At 35.9% G+C, this 12,997-nt stretch overlaps 1 protein-coding gene across 3 annotated transcripts in view; it reads right to left on the reverse strand.

Moving 5' to 3' along the window:
* The window catches only part of THSD7A (thrombospondin type 1 domain containing 7A), a 446,361-nt gene that overhangs the window by 50,346 nt on the left and 383,018 nt on the right, over window positions 1-12,997 (reverse strand). For all 3 annotated transcript variants that reach the window (XM_021102433.1, XM_003357451.5, XM_021102432.1), the window contains 2 exons: window positions 12,237-12,431; window positions 10,510-10,773 (listed from right to left, as the gene is read on the reverse strand). In XM_021102433.1, the coding sequence (XP_020958092.1) occupies window positions 10,510-10,773; window positions 12,237-12,431 (459 nt within the window). The remainder of the gene's footprint in view (window positions 1-10,509; window positions 10,774-12,236; window positions 12,432-12,997) is intronic.

Raw genomic sequence — 12,997 nt, forward strand, 5'->3', positions numbered from 1 at the left:
CCGGGTAGGGTTGAAGAGCAGCATGATATAATTCTATCACTTATGTTTAAATGAAAATCTTGTATACATGTTCCTTGCATAAGCTCGATTACCTCTAAGAGTCTTCAAAATATCGAGGTTAAATGATATAATTTTAAAAGGTTCCAGAAATACTACTTTTTGTTCTGTGAAATTTTAAAAATGATTAACTTGAGGGAGTTCCCACTGTGGCTCAGCAATAACCAACCCAACTAGTATCCATGAGCATGTGGTTTCGGTCCCTGGAGCTGCTCAGTGGGCTAAGGATCCAGCATTGCTGTGACCTGTGGTGTAGGTCGCAGACATGGCTTGGATCTGTTATTGCTGTGGCTGTGGTGTAAGCTGGCAGTGCAGCTCAAATTCGACCCTTAGTCCCCTAGCCTGGGAACTTCCATATACTGCAGGGTGGCCCTAAAAAGCAAAAAAAAAAAAAAAAAAAAGATGAATTTGAAAAGCACCTAGTACTATGTAGATAGGTACTCAATCAACTTCTAGTGGATTTCTAACAGTGAGTAGGAAATGTGCAATTTGGTTTTTGAGTGATCTATAATCTGCTGCTAATAGCAACGTCACCCAAAATTTTATACCAAAAATAAATATACATAATTTGCATTACAATTTTAGGATAGAGGATGCCAAAAATGTATTTATATATCAACATTTGTGCAGAAACTATATTTAATACTATACATCAGGATGGATGAACATTATGTGGTTCCCAAGGTATATTTTAAGATTTGATTTTTGGAGTATGGACATACTGCTTTTTTTGGTACAGAGTCTATTACTATAAGAAATTCCAGACATAACAGAATTGTGCCTTGGATTTCAAATATTTAAAAAAAAATAGTGATCACATGAGAAATGACCTAAAATAATATACTTAAAATGATGAAAGGCAAACTGTTTTATCAGTATCATAACTGAAAATATGATCCACAGATGGACAGCACAGATTAAACAGAAATTCCATAAGGTCACTATTGAATAGGACAGGGGATTAGTGTCTCTGCACTGCATACATGTGGGGATCAATTTTATGTTTAAATTGAAAGCAGGAAGAGACTTTTCTTGAAAGCCACTTTAAAACCCCATTTCCATCCCCTTCTGGAAAGCTGATTTGGCTGAGAAAAGGCAGCGGTCATAGAAACTACAATTTAGAGCATGCCTAGGACAGAAAGCCAAAGTAATAAATAGCATTCCACTAACATGATCAGGATTGACAGAACATCAGTGTAATTCCAAAGAAATCAGGTAAGAGAGAGTCAACTTCCTCAGACCTTACTTTGAGTAAAAATGTTAGTAAACACTAAAAGACCCCATTGGACATCCATCATAGATCAAATTTAATGAGAAAGTGATGCTGGACAGACACAAAGACCTAGACTGAAACAGTTTAAAGATCTTAGATTCTTTCACAAGTGCCATGAAGTTCAGTGGTACCAGAGATTCATCTTTTTCTATATGTGCTTTCCTTCTAGAATACAGTACTGCATTCTTCATGCTTTGAATTGATAGTGCAAAGGCAGGAAGTTTACTGCCTTTGGCCAATTTCAATTTTTTCTGTACTTTTACATTTTGTTTTTTGTCTTTTTCGGTCTGGACCCATGGCATATGGAAGTTCCCAGGCTAGGGATCAAATCAGAGCTGTAGCTACCAGCCTACACCACAGCCAGAGTGACACAGGATCCGAGCCATATCTGCAACCTACACCACAGCTCATGGCAATGCTGGATTGTTAATCCACTGAGCAAGGCCAGGGATTGAACCTGAGTCCTCATGGATACTGGTTGGGTTTGTTACTGATGAGTCACAATGGCAACTCCTACTTTTTTTTTTTTTTTTTTTTTTAAAGGGACCAAACATTTTTGTGAGTCAGAAGATATTTAAAATTTTTTTCTAAAAATAAGATTAACTGTTAAGTGGCTTAATGAAATTTCATGCATCTAATTAACAGATCAGGGTAAAATGAGAATATATGAGAGTCATTCTGAAAGCTCACAGGTTATGCTCAAAACAAATGATTAACTGGTGATTCACTAAGCATAACAATTTAAACTGTGAGCAAACACATACTATAGTTCAGGAGAAACACATATTTAAAGTGATCTTCATTTTTACATTTTAATGACTAATTATGATCTACATTATCATCTCAGAATGGGAAGTGCATTTACATTTTTCTGCTATCTAACTTATAGCACCTATGTTATTTGATATAGAAAATAAAAACCTCAATACTCTTAGAGAAGTTTTTCAAAGCATACTAAACCCTTTTTACTTATTGTTCTAAATGCATGGGATAATCTTAAACTTAACAGTACAACTATTTTAACCTAAAAATAATTATATCTAGAGCTTCAATACAACAGATTCTTATAATATGGGCTTATATTACTAGACTTTGATAAAATGGTAATTATGAGATGAGGTAAAAAAAAAAAAGTCAGGATTTTGGGAAACTTTTTTGTGGGGACAGGTTTAAGAGATTCCATAAATATGTCACCATGATACTCCATAATGGTTTACAAATGTGAGACACTCCTATTTATTCATGATGTTTTTCTGAACCATTTAATAAAACTGGAGGAGCAGTGTTCCAAGAGCAGAAGTTATTTCAGCAAGGTTGGAGTCTAACTACCATGTACCTCCCTCCCAGTGATTTGACTCATCTTCTTTGATCAGCTCCATGAAAGGAAGAGGATCACTGTCCAGTATTTGCAAATATGTGATATCCATAATATAGGCTGACCCACTGTTGACTGTTCTCATTCCATTATGAAATGAAAGATACATTAAAATAAAAGAATGAAGAAAGCGGGATCAAGATGGCAGAGCAGTAAGATGTGGCACTCACTTTCTCCCACAAACACATCAAAAAGATAAAACCATCTATATGTAGAATGATTCACACAGAACATCTACTGAGTGCAGGAAGAAGACCTTACACTTCCAAAAAGGGCAAGAAACCTTCCATGTAACTGTGTAGAACAAAAGCAAAAAAGAGAGTGTGTGGGGGGGGGAAGGAATCAATATGGGACCAGTAATCCTGAGAGGGAGCTATGAAAGAAGAAAAGAATCTGCACCCTGCGAGGCCGCCTAACTGATTGGGAGATCAGCTGGGATGGAGGGGAAACCTCAAAACCTTGGAGAAAAGTACAGCAGCTAGACTGAGGAGGGCAAAGAAGAGACAGAGCCACACAGACCATTGGTACTATCACCCAGGACACAACAGCCCAAGACACTTGGGCAGGGGCTGTGTACTGAGACTCAGACTTCAGAAGTCATTTCCTAGAAAAGGACTGGGGTTGGCTGTGTAAAGACAGCCTTATGGGGTGGGAAGCATTGTGCCACAGCTGAGAGAGTAGAAGGAGGAGGCCTGGGCCCACAGGAGAAGCAAGGGGCCATTGTTGGAAGGGTGAGAGGAGGATGGGTGGGACCACCATAGGAACATCTTTCTCTGTGCATTCGAGGGTGCTCAGGTGTCAGGGGCAAACTGCGCAGCCATCTCAGACTCCAGAGGTGGTATGACCCACCACCACTAGGGAGTCCTGTGAATAGTCACCACTTGTGGCTCCAGTCATCGTGAAGTTTGCTTCCAAGGAGGGCACTACAACTGAGCACCCCCTGTTGCCCTTACTCCCCTGGGAAGGCACATGTTCTGCCATTGCTGACATTGTTAAAGGCTCTGGGCACTCCATCTACTTTCCTAAGGATCACTGCCACTGCTCAGGGCTCTATAACCAGGAGAAGCCTATGCTTTGGCTTCCCCACAGGTCTTCACCACTGTCAAGGGTCCAGTAACCAGACACTGGCTACAGGCCCTGCCCATTGCCTCTGTCTCCCGAGAAGTATGCACAGGCCATACACAGGCACACCCCCTATCAAGGGGATACAGTCTGCACATGCTGAGGAAAGAGAGAGCAAATATCCAAACCAAAATTAGCCCCCATGCCAAAGAAACCAGTAGGCCCTTACAAGCTACCCAGAGGTGCTCTTGCATATAAATAGCCCTCTGAGACTATAGTAGATAGTTGTTTTCCCTAAACTCACAGAATAAGAAAAATATAAGCAAAAGGAAGAAGCTCAAGAACTACTCCTAGTTAAAAGAACAGGGTAACTACCTTGAAGGAGCAAATAATGAAAGAGACCTTTGAGTCTAACAGACACTAATTTCAAAAAGGAGGTAATGAAAATACTGACAGAATTAAGAGAAGATATGAATAGTAATGCAGATTATTTTAGAAAGGAACTAGGAACTACAAGGAGGAGCCAAGCAAAACTAAAAAATTCACTTGCAGAGACAAAAGCTGAATTAAAGGCACCAAAGAGCAGAATAAATAACACAAAGGATTGAATAATTGACTTAGCATATAGAATAATGGAAATAATCCAATCAAGACAGTAGACAGAAAACCAAATTAAAAAAAGAAAGAAAACAATATAAGAGATCTATGGGATAACATAAAGTGGGCCAATCTACACATAATAGGGATTCCAGAAGGAAAAGCAAAAGAAAAGGAGATTGAAAACATATTTGAAGAAATTGTCCGAAAACTTTCCAAATCTAAAGGAAACGCATATCAGGATTCAGGAACTATGGAGGGCCCCAAACAAGTTGAACTCAAACAGACCTACACCACTATAATAAAATTTTATTATATTTTATTATAATAAAAATGGCAAAAGTTAAAGATAAGAAGATTCTAAAGACAACAAGAGAATAACAAAGAGTTAATTATAAGGGAACCCCCATAAGGCTATCAGCTGATTTCTCTACAGAAACTCCACAGGCCAGAAAAGAGTGGCCAGATAAAGTTCTAAGAGGGAAAAATTTGGAGCCTAGAATACTCTACCCAGCAAGATTATCATTTAAAATAGAAGAACTAAAGAATTTCTCCAACAAACAAAAACTAAAAGAAGACAGCAATACTAAACACATTCTAAAAGAAATACTGAAAGGTATCTTCTAAATAGGAAAGAAATGAGAAGACGTAGGATGGAGGAAATCATATTTGGAAAGTAATCACTTAAACCAGTACACAGGTCTAATGGGAATTAAAAAAAAAAAACACAACTTATTTGTAAAAGTGATGATGAGCACAAGGAACAGAAAAAGGATGAACATGAAGGTGTAAAAAAGGACATGGAAATCATAAAATATGGGGAAGGAAAGTAAGAAAATCTTGACTCTTTCTTTAAAGAATGTGTTTAGACCTTTATGACTATCAGGCTAAGACATGAAAATACAGGAACTGGTTAACATACTTGAAAAACAGGGCAACCACAAATCAAAAGCAAATAATAAATTCACAAAAACTAAAGAGAAAAGGACACAAGCATAATAAAAGAAAATCATCCAACCAAAAAAAGAAAGGAACAAAGGAGAAACATAGAATCAATTGGAAAACAAGGTTTAAAATTTATCAACAATTACCTTGAATGTCAATGGACTGAATGCTCCAATCAAAAGGCGTAGAGTGGCAGACTGGATAAAAACACAAAAGCCTATAATATGCTGCCTACGAAAGACTCACCTCAGGGCAAAGGACACATATAAATTGAAAGTGAGGGGATGGAAAAATATATTTCATGTGAATGGAAATAACAGGAAAGCAGGAGTCACAATACTCAATTCAGACAAAACAGACTTTAAAACAAAGGGTTAGAAAGACAAAGAAGGACACTATTTAATGATAAAAGGATCCATACAATAAGAGGATATTACAATTGTCAATATATATGCCCCTAATACAGTAGCACTCAAATACATACAACAAACACAAAAGGAGAAATTGATGGGAATGCAATAATAGTAGGAAACTTTAAGAACCCAATCAGATCAATGGGCAGAGCCTCTAGACAGAACATCAATAAGGCAACAGAAATCCTAAATGACACAATAGACTTAAATGATATTTTCAGGACATTACATCAAAAAAAAACCCAGAACATACATTCTTTGCAAGTGCACATGGAACATTCTCAAGGATTGACCACACATTGGAGCACAAAACTAAACCACAACACATTTAAAAGTATAGAAATTAAGTATCTCCTCTGAACACAATGGCATGAAATTAGAAATCAACCACAGGAAAAGGAATGAGAAAAAACTGACTGCATGGAGACTAAACATGCTACTAAAAAACCAATGGGTCAATGAAGAAATAAAAAAGGAAACTGAAAAATACAAGACAAATGACAATGAAAACACAACCATTCAAAATCTATGGGACGCTGCAAAAGCAGTGCTTAGAGGGAAGTTCACAGTGATACAGGCTTTCCTCAAAAAAGAGGAAAAATCTCAAATCAACAACTTAACCTACCACCTGAAAGAATTAGAAAAAGAACAAACAAAACCTAAAGTCAGCAGAAGGAAGGAAATCATAAAGATCAGAGAGGAAATACATAAAAGAGAGATTCAAAAAACAATATAAAAAATTGATAAAACCAAGAGATGGTTCTTTGAAAGGGTAAACAAAATTGACAAACCTCTGCTCAGACACACCAAGAAGAAAAGAGAGGGAAATAACCCAAATAAACAAAATAAGAAATGAAAAAGGAGAAATTGCACAGGATACTGCAGAAATACAAAAAACCTTAAGAGAATGCTATGAACAATTATATGCCAACAAGTTTGACAACCTAGAAGAAATGGACAACTTTCAAGAGACATACAGCTCACCAAAACTCAATCAAGAAAAAAATAGATCATCTGAACTGACCAATCACTGAAATGAAATCAAATATGTAATAAAAGCACTCCCTACAAATAAAAGTCCAGGACCAGATGGCTTCACAGTGAATTCTACCAAAACATACAAAGAAGAACTTATACCCATACTTCTTAAACTTTTCCAAAAGACTGAAGGGGAAGTAACACCCCCAAAGATATTCTATGAAGCCACTATCACCCTAATACCAAAACCAGACAAAGACACTACCAAAAAAAGAAAATTATAGGGCAATATATTTGATGAATATAGACACAAAAATTCTCAACAAAATTTAGGCAACTCAATCAAACAACACATAAAAAAGATCACACATCATGACCAACTGGGATTTATACCAAGTTCACAAGGATGGTTCGACAAATGCAAATCAATCTATGTCAAACACCACATTAACAAAAGAAAAATCAATAAACCACATGATCATCTCAATAGATACAGAAAAAGCATTTAACAAAGTCCAACATCCATTCATGATAAAAACTCTTACCAAAGTGGGTATAGAGGGAACTTACCTTAACATAATAAAAGCCATTTGTGACAAACCCACAGCCAATATAATTCTCAACAGAGAAAAGTTAAATGCCTTCCTGCTAAAATCTCAAACAAGGCAAGGATGCCTGCTCTGACCAATTTTATTCAACATAGTATTGGAAGCCCTAGCCATAGCAATCAGACATAGTGCAAGAAAAGAGGTAAAACTGTCACTGTATGCAGATGACATGATACTATACATAGAAAATGCCAAGGAGTTCACACAAAAACTACTCAAATTGATCAATAAATATAGCAAAATAGCAAGGCACAAGATTAACACTCAGAATTGACTGCATTTCTGTATACCTACAATGAAATACTAGAAAAGGAATATAAAAAACAATACCTTTTAAAATTGCACCCCCAAAAAATTTAATACTGAGGAATAAACCTGACTATGGTGGTAAAAGACGTATATGCTGAGAACTATAAAATTTTAATCAAGGAAATTAAAAAAGATTCAAAGAAATAGAAAGATATTCCATGCTCCTGGATTGGAAGAATTAATAAAGTTAAAATGTCCATACTACCCAAAGCAATCTACAGATTTAATGCCATCCCCATCAAAGCAACCATGACATTTTTCACAGAACTAGAACGAACAATCCAAACATTCATATGGAACCATAAAAGATTCAGAATTTCCAAAGAAATCCTGAGGAACAAAAACCAAGCAGGAGGTGTAACTTTCACAGACTTCAGACAGTATCACAAAGCTACAGTTATCAAGACAGTGTGGTATTAGTCCAAAAACAGATATACAGACCAATAGAATAGAATAGAGAGCCAAGAAATAAAACCAGACACTTATGACCAATTAGTCTTTAACAAAGGAGGCAAGAATACAAAATGGGAAAAGGACAGTCTCTTCAGTAAGTGGTACTGGGAAAACTTGACAGCTGCATGTAAATCAATGAAACTAGAACATACCCTCATAGTATGCACAAAAATAAACTTAAAATGGCTGAAAGACTTAAACATAATACAAGAGATCATAAAACTCCTAGAAGAGAAAATAGGCAAAACATTTTCCGACACCATACAAATGTTTGCCTAGCTCAGTCTCCCAAGACAATGGAAATAAAAACAAAAATAAACCAATGGAAACTAATCAAATGTACAAGCTTTTGCACAGGCAAGGAAACCATAAAAAGCAAAAAAACTAAAAGACACCCATGGAATAGGAGAAAATATTTGCAAATGATGTTACTGACAAGGGCTTAATCTCCAAAATATACATACAAACAACTCATAAAACTCAAGAACAAAAAAACAAACCTAACTGAAAAATGTGCAGAAGACCTAAGCAGACATTTTTTTCAAAGAAAACATACAGATGGCCAATAGGCACATAAAAAATACTCAACATCACTAATTGTTAGAGAAATTAATAAAAAATGCAATGAGGTACCACCTTACACAAGTCAGATGGCCATTATTAATGATTCTACAGGAGTTCTCGTTGCGGCACAGCAGAAACAAATCTGACTAGGAACCATAAGGTTGCAGGTTTAATCCCTGCCCTTGCTCAGGGGGTTAAGGATCTGGCATTGCTGTGAACTGTGGTGTAGTTTGCAGACATGGCTCGGATCTGGCATTGCTGTGGCAAGGATGTAGGCCAGCAGCTGTAGCTCTGATTGGACCCCTAGCCTGGGAACCTCCTTATGCCACAGATGCGGTCCTAAAAAGCAAACAACAACAACAACAACAACAACAATAATTCTACAAATAACAAATGCTGGATAGGCTCTAGAGAAAAGGGAACCCTCCTACATTGTTGGTAGTAAAGTTAATTGGTACAGTCACTATGGCAAACAATATGGATGTTCCTCAGAAAACTAAATAATAGAACTACCATATGATCCAGCAATCCCACCATGGGCATATATCTGGACAAAACTTTCATTGAAAAAGATACATGCACACCTATATTCACTGCAGCATATTCACATTAGCTGAGACATGGAAATAACCTAAATGTCCACTGACAGATGAATGATTAAGAAAATGTAGTACATATACGCAATGGAATACTACTCAGCCATAAAACAACAAAATAATACCATTTGTGGCAACATGGATGCCACTAGAGATTCTCATCCTAAATTATGTAAGTCAGAAAGACAAATATCCTATGATATTACTTATATGTTGAATTTAAAATATGGCATAGATGAACCTATCGACAGAACAGAAATAAAGTCACAGACACAGCAAACAGACTCACGGTTGCTGAGGGCAGGGGGAGGGGGTGGGATGAACTGGGAGTTTGGGGTTAGTAGATGAAAACTATTACATTTAGACTGGATAAGCAATGAGGTCCTGCTGTATAGCATAGGAAACTATATCCAGTCTCTTGGGATAGACCATGATAGAAGATAATATGAGAAAAAGAATGTTTGTATGACTGGGTCAGTTTGCTGTATGGCAGAAATTTTCAGAACATTTAAAATCAACTATAATACAAAATTTAAAAAATAAATTAATTGATTTTTAAAAAGAATAAATAAATAGTGCTTAAGGCTGACTGTATTAATACTTAGAGCCAAAGAGTTCATTACATAGCCTGGTCATAGCCACTCTTCACAAACTTTTGGCAACTCAATTGTTATCACAGTATTTTAGCTTCCTTTTTGTTTTCATTTTTTGGTTGAGAAAAAAAAAAGTTTCCTAAATGTTATGTACCTTTTTCTGGTTTTGTTTGTTTTGGCTAATCTCAACCCAATGAGGAATAAACAAGAAATGTTTGAGTTTCCACCTATTACGGCTTTCAATCTTTCTTTTCTGCCACTTTGACATCTTAGGCACATTCCAAATCCTGCCAGTTCCATTATTAAAAGTCTGTTTAGTTTAACACTTTATTCTCAAATTAAATTCACATCTCCCTCTTCCCTTTTTTCTATACACAGACTTTCTACGGATCATTGAGCCTATTCAACAGACTCTGGATCAGTCCCAAGGAGATCTCTGGCACTGTTTTTGCCTACATGAATGTAAGCCTTCCTTATCACCAATTTTGGACTTAGTTGTCAACTTCTAGACAACAAGTGCCACCCAATGTCCTGTTGCACATAAATGATATAGTGTGGTGTCTGATGATGTTCAATTTAGGACACATTTCTGTAAACTTTCTTTTCCATCCATTCTGATACACATGCATTTTACCTCCACCTCCAAAGATAGCAAATGTGTTAAGAGTAAAGAAAAATTGAATTACCATGGCTGTTACATCTGGATGTCTCCACGAGCCTGCCATTTTGATCGTAGCAGGCCATTGCTTGGTAACGATATCCTTGACCACATTCCTTGATGTCTCCTTGTACTTTCATTCCCAGTAAGACTTCCACTTTCCCCTCTGGTAAAATGCAGTCAGACCAGTTCCCCACAGGCTGTGCATTATACTTGTCACAGGGACAATACTGAGTCTCAATCAGGGGGTACAAATGAGAATTTTTACATTTTTCCTTCTTTTTACTTTTTCCTGTAGAGAAAAATAAGTTGGAAAATATCATTATTAACATCCCCAAGTTTTTTCCTTTTCTAAAGCTCCTTTCTCCATTTTTAACCATATTCAACAGCAGCCTCTAAATAAATGCTATTTTCTCACTCTGTAGTGACTTCTATGTAGGCTTTTGTTAGCACTGAGTGCTTTGCATAGTGAATTTTTTTTCTTATTTTCTCACTTAAAAATAGCCTACTTTGAATAAGGCACTGACTATTGTGCTAAATTTTACACTCTTCATATGGATTAAAATCCTCTCAAATGATCATGTGCTGTCACTGACTGAGGAGTCTGAGGTAATTGCTTAAATCTCTCCTTTATAATATTAGCAAAAATATGAAATGCAGAGAGACAGTCACTGTGTTGGCTTGCACAATTAACTTTTTTTTTAATTTCAAATAAATGGTATAGTTACATTAGGATTACAATTCAGAAAATGGGGCTTCTGCATTTACTTTCCTGATTGTGATTTTCTATCTTTCAGTGATTCTGAATAACTATTTTGACACACTGGGTGATTAACATAGGAAACAATAATATTCAAAATGAAAATATTTAATATCACCATAAAATATTAGAAATGGCTTGTATATAAATCTAAATAAATTCCCTTTTAAAATAAAAAAACTTGAATGCAACACTAATATGCACCTGAAAAATAATATATCATTATTTTAATTAGATCATATATTTTATATTATCATATATATTATATACTTTTAATCATAGTGCATATAACCAATTACATATGTTTTCCATATATTTACCTCTTTTGTAAACTGTTTTACATAGTTTTTGATGCTTTCATTATGACAGATAGTTCATTTTATAACTTTAAATTCTGAATACTCTACTTGTACCAGTATTTTTAGACTTCTTTTGCCACTGACAATATTTTTGAATGCATCAGAGTTTAGTTCAGTATGATGACTCCTGCTCCTGCTCATTATATTTTTTTTGTCATTTTGACTGCCTTTTTAAAATGTAGTTTTCAGATACAGAATTGATATCATATTTCTCTTCTAGGATAGGAAAGATAATCTGGAGCTGTGACAGTGAGAATGGGTTAAGAAAGTGAAGGGGTAACCTTTCCTCATGTTCTTAAAAAACTTCTCCAAGCACTTTAACAGTCTGTAGGCAATCTATCAAAGGTACATGTTTAAACCAAAAATTAATCTACCATGTATTGTATAGGGAGACAGAGCTCAATTTTCAAGGCTACTTTTTCTTTCTACTAAAAGTACATAATGCATCTGTCACTGCCAACTTACATTAACATAGAGCTCTGAATCTCTTGCTGTCTTAGGTGTAAGTATTGCAATAATAATAAGGCACATCTGTGCATTTTCCAAATATATTGTCAGAACTATCTTGGTCTAACTTTTTTTATTGTGTTTTTCTGCCTTGACAAGTGTTGTCTTTGGCACACCGCTTATTCTTACCAACAATAGTGCGCTTTCTGGTCCTAACTGCTCCACAGTCTCCATTGCATGAAGAAAACTTGGACCAGCTGGTAAATTGACAGTCATCTTGGCAGGGGATCTGGCAAGCCTGGGTGAGGGCTGGCACAGGGCCCGCGTTCTGGAGGCACTCATGGATGCTAGCCTGTCCTCCATCTTGCTTTCGACAAGTAATGGCTAAAGGGAAAGCAAAAAGCTATTTACAACAAATTTGAATGTCTGTAATTACTCTATAATTTAGGAATTAACCTAACATTTCTTACTCATTCAGAGGAATCTTCTTTTTATTCTTTTTTGCAGCAGAAATCTGGTAGGTGTGTTCCTAATAATTACAGTAGTCATTAAATTGATTGTATAAGATTTTTAAAATAATAGATAACCCTCACTGATTTTTGTGACACATAAAAAAACATATATATACACAGCAGCTTTTATTAGATGCTATTAAGGATTTCAAATCACATGTGGAGTATATTTAGAAATGAATTATTTAAGAGACAAGTAAATAATACATGGGTTCTGATAATAGTTTATCTTGAACACAGGCTATTCACAGAAGTTCTGGGAGACACCACATACCTCTCATAGTTGTTTTTATATCATCGGCCACTCTAGGATTCTATATAGTAGGGTCTTAATGATAGCAAATTGTTTGGAAGGTTTGGGTGGGGAGAGAACCCTTATGAAGCTTATCTTGATGCTCCATTTGCATAGACAGTATGTTTAAAAAAATTTACACTGAA

Source organism: Sus scrofa, chromosome 9 (genome assembly GCF_000003025.6).
Source record: "Sus scrofa isolate TJ Tabasco breed Duroc chromosome 9, Sscrofa11.1, whole genome shotgun sequence".
NCBI lineage: Eukaryota > Metazoa > Chordata > Mammalia > Artiodactyla > Suidae > Sus > Sus scrofa.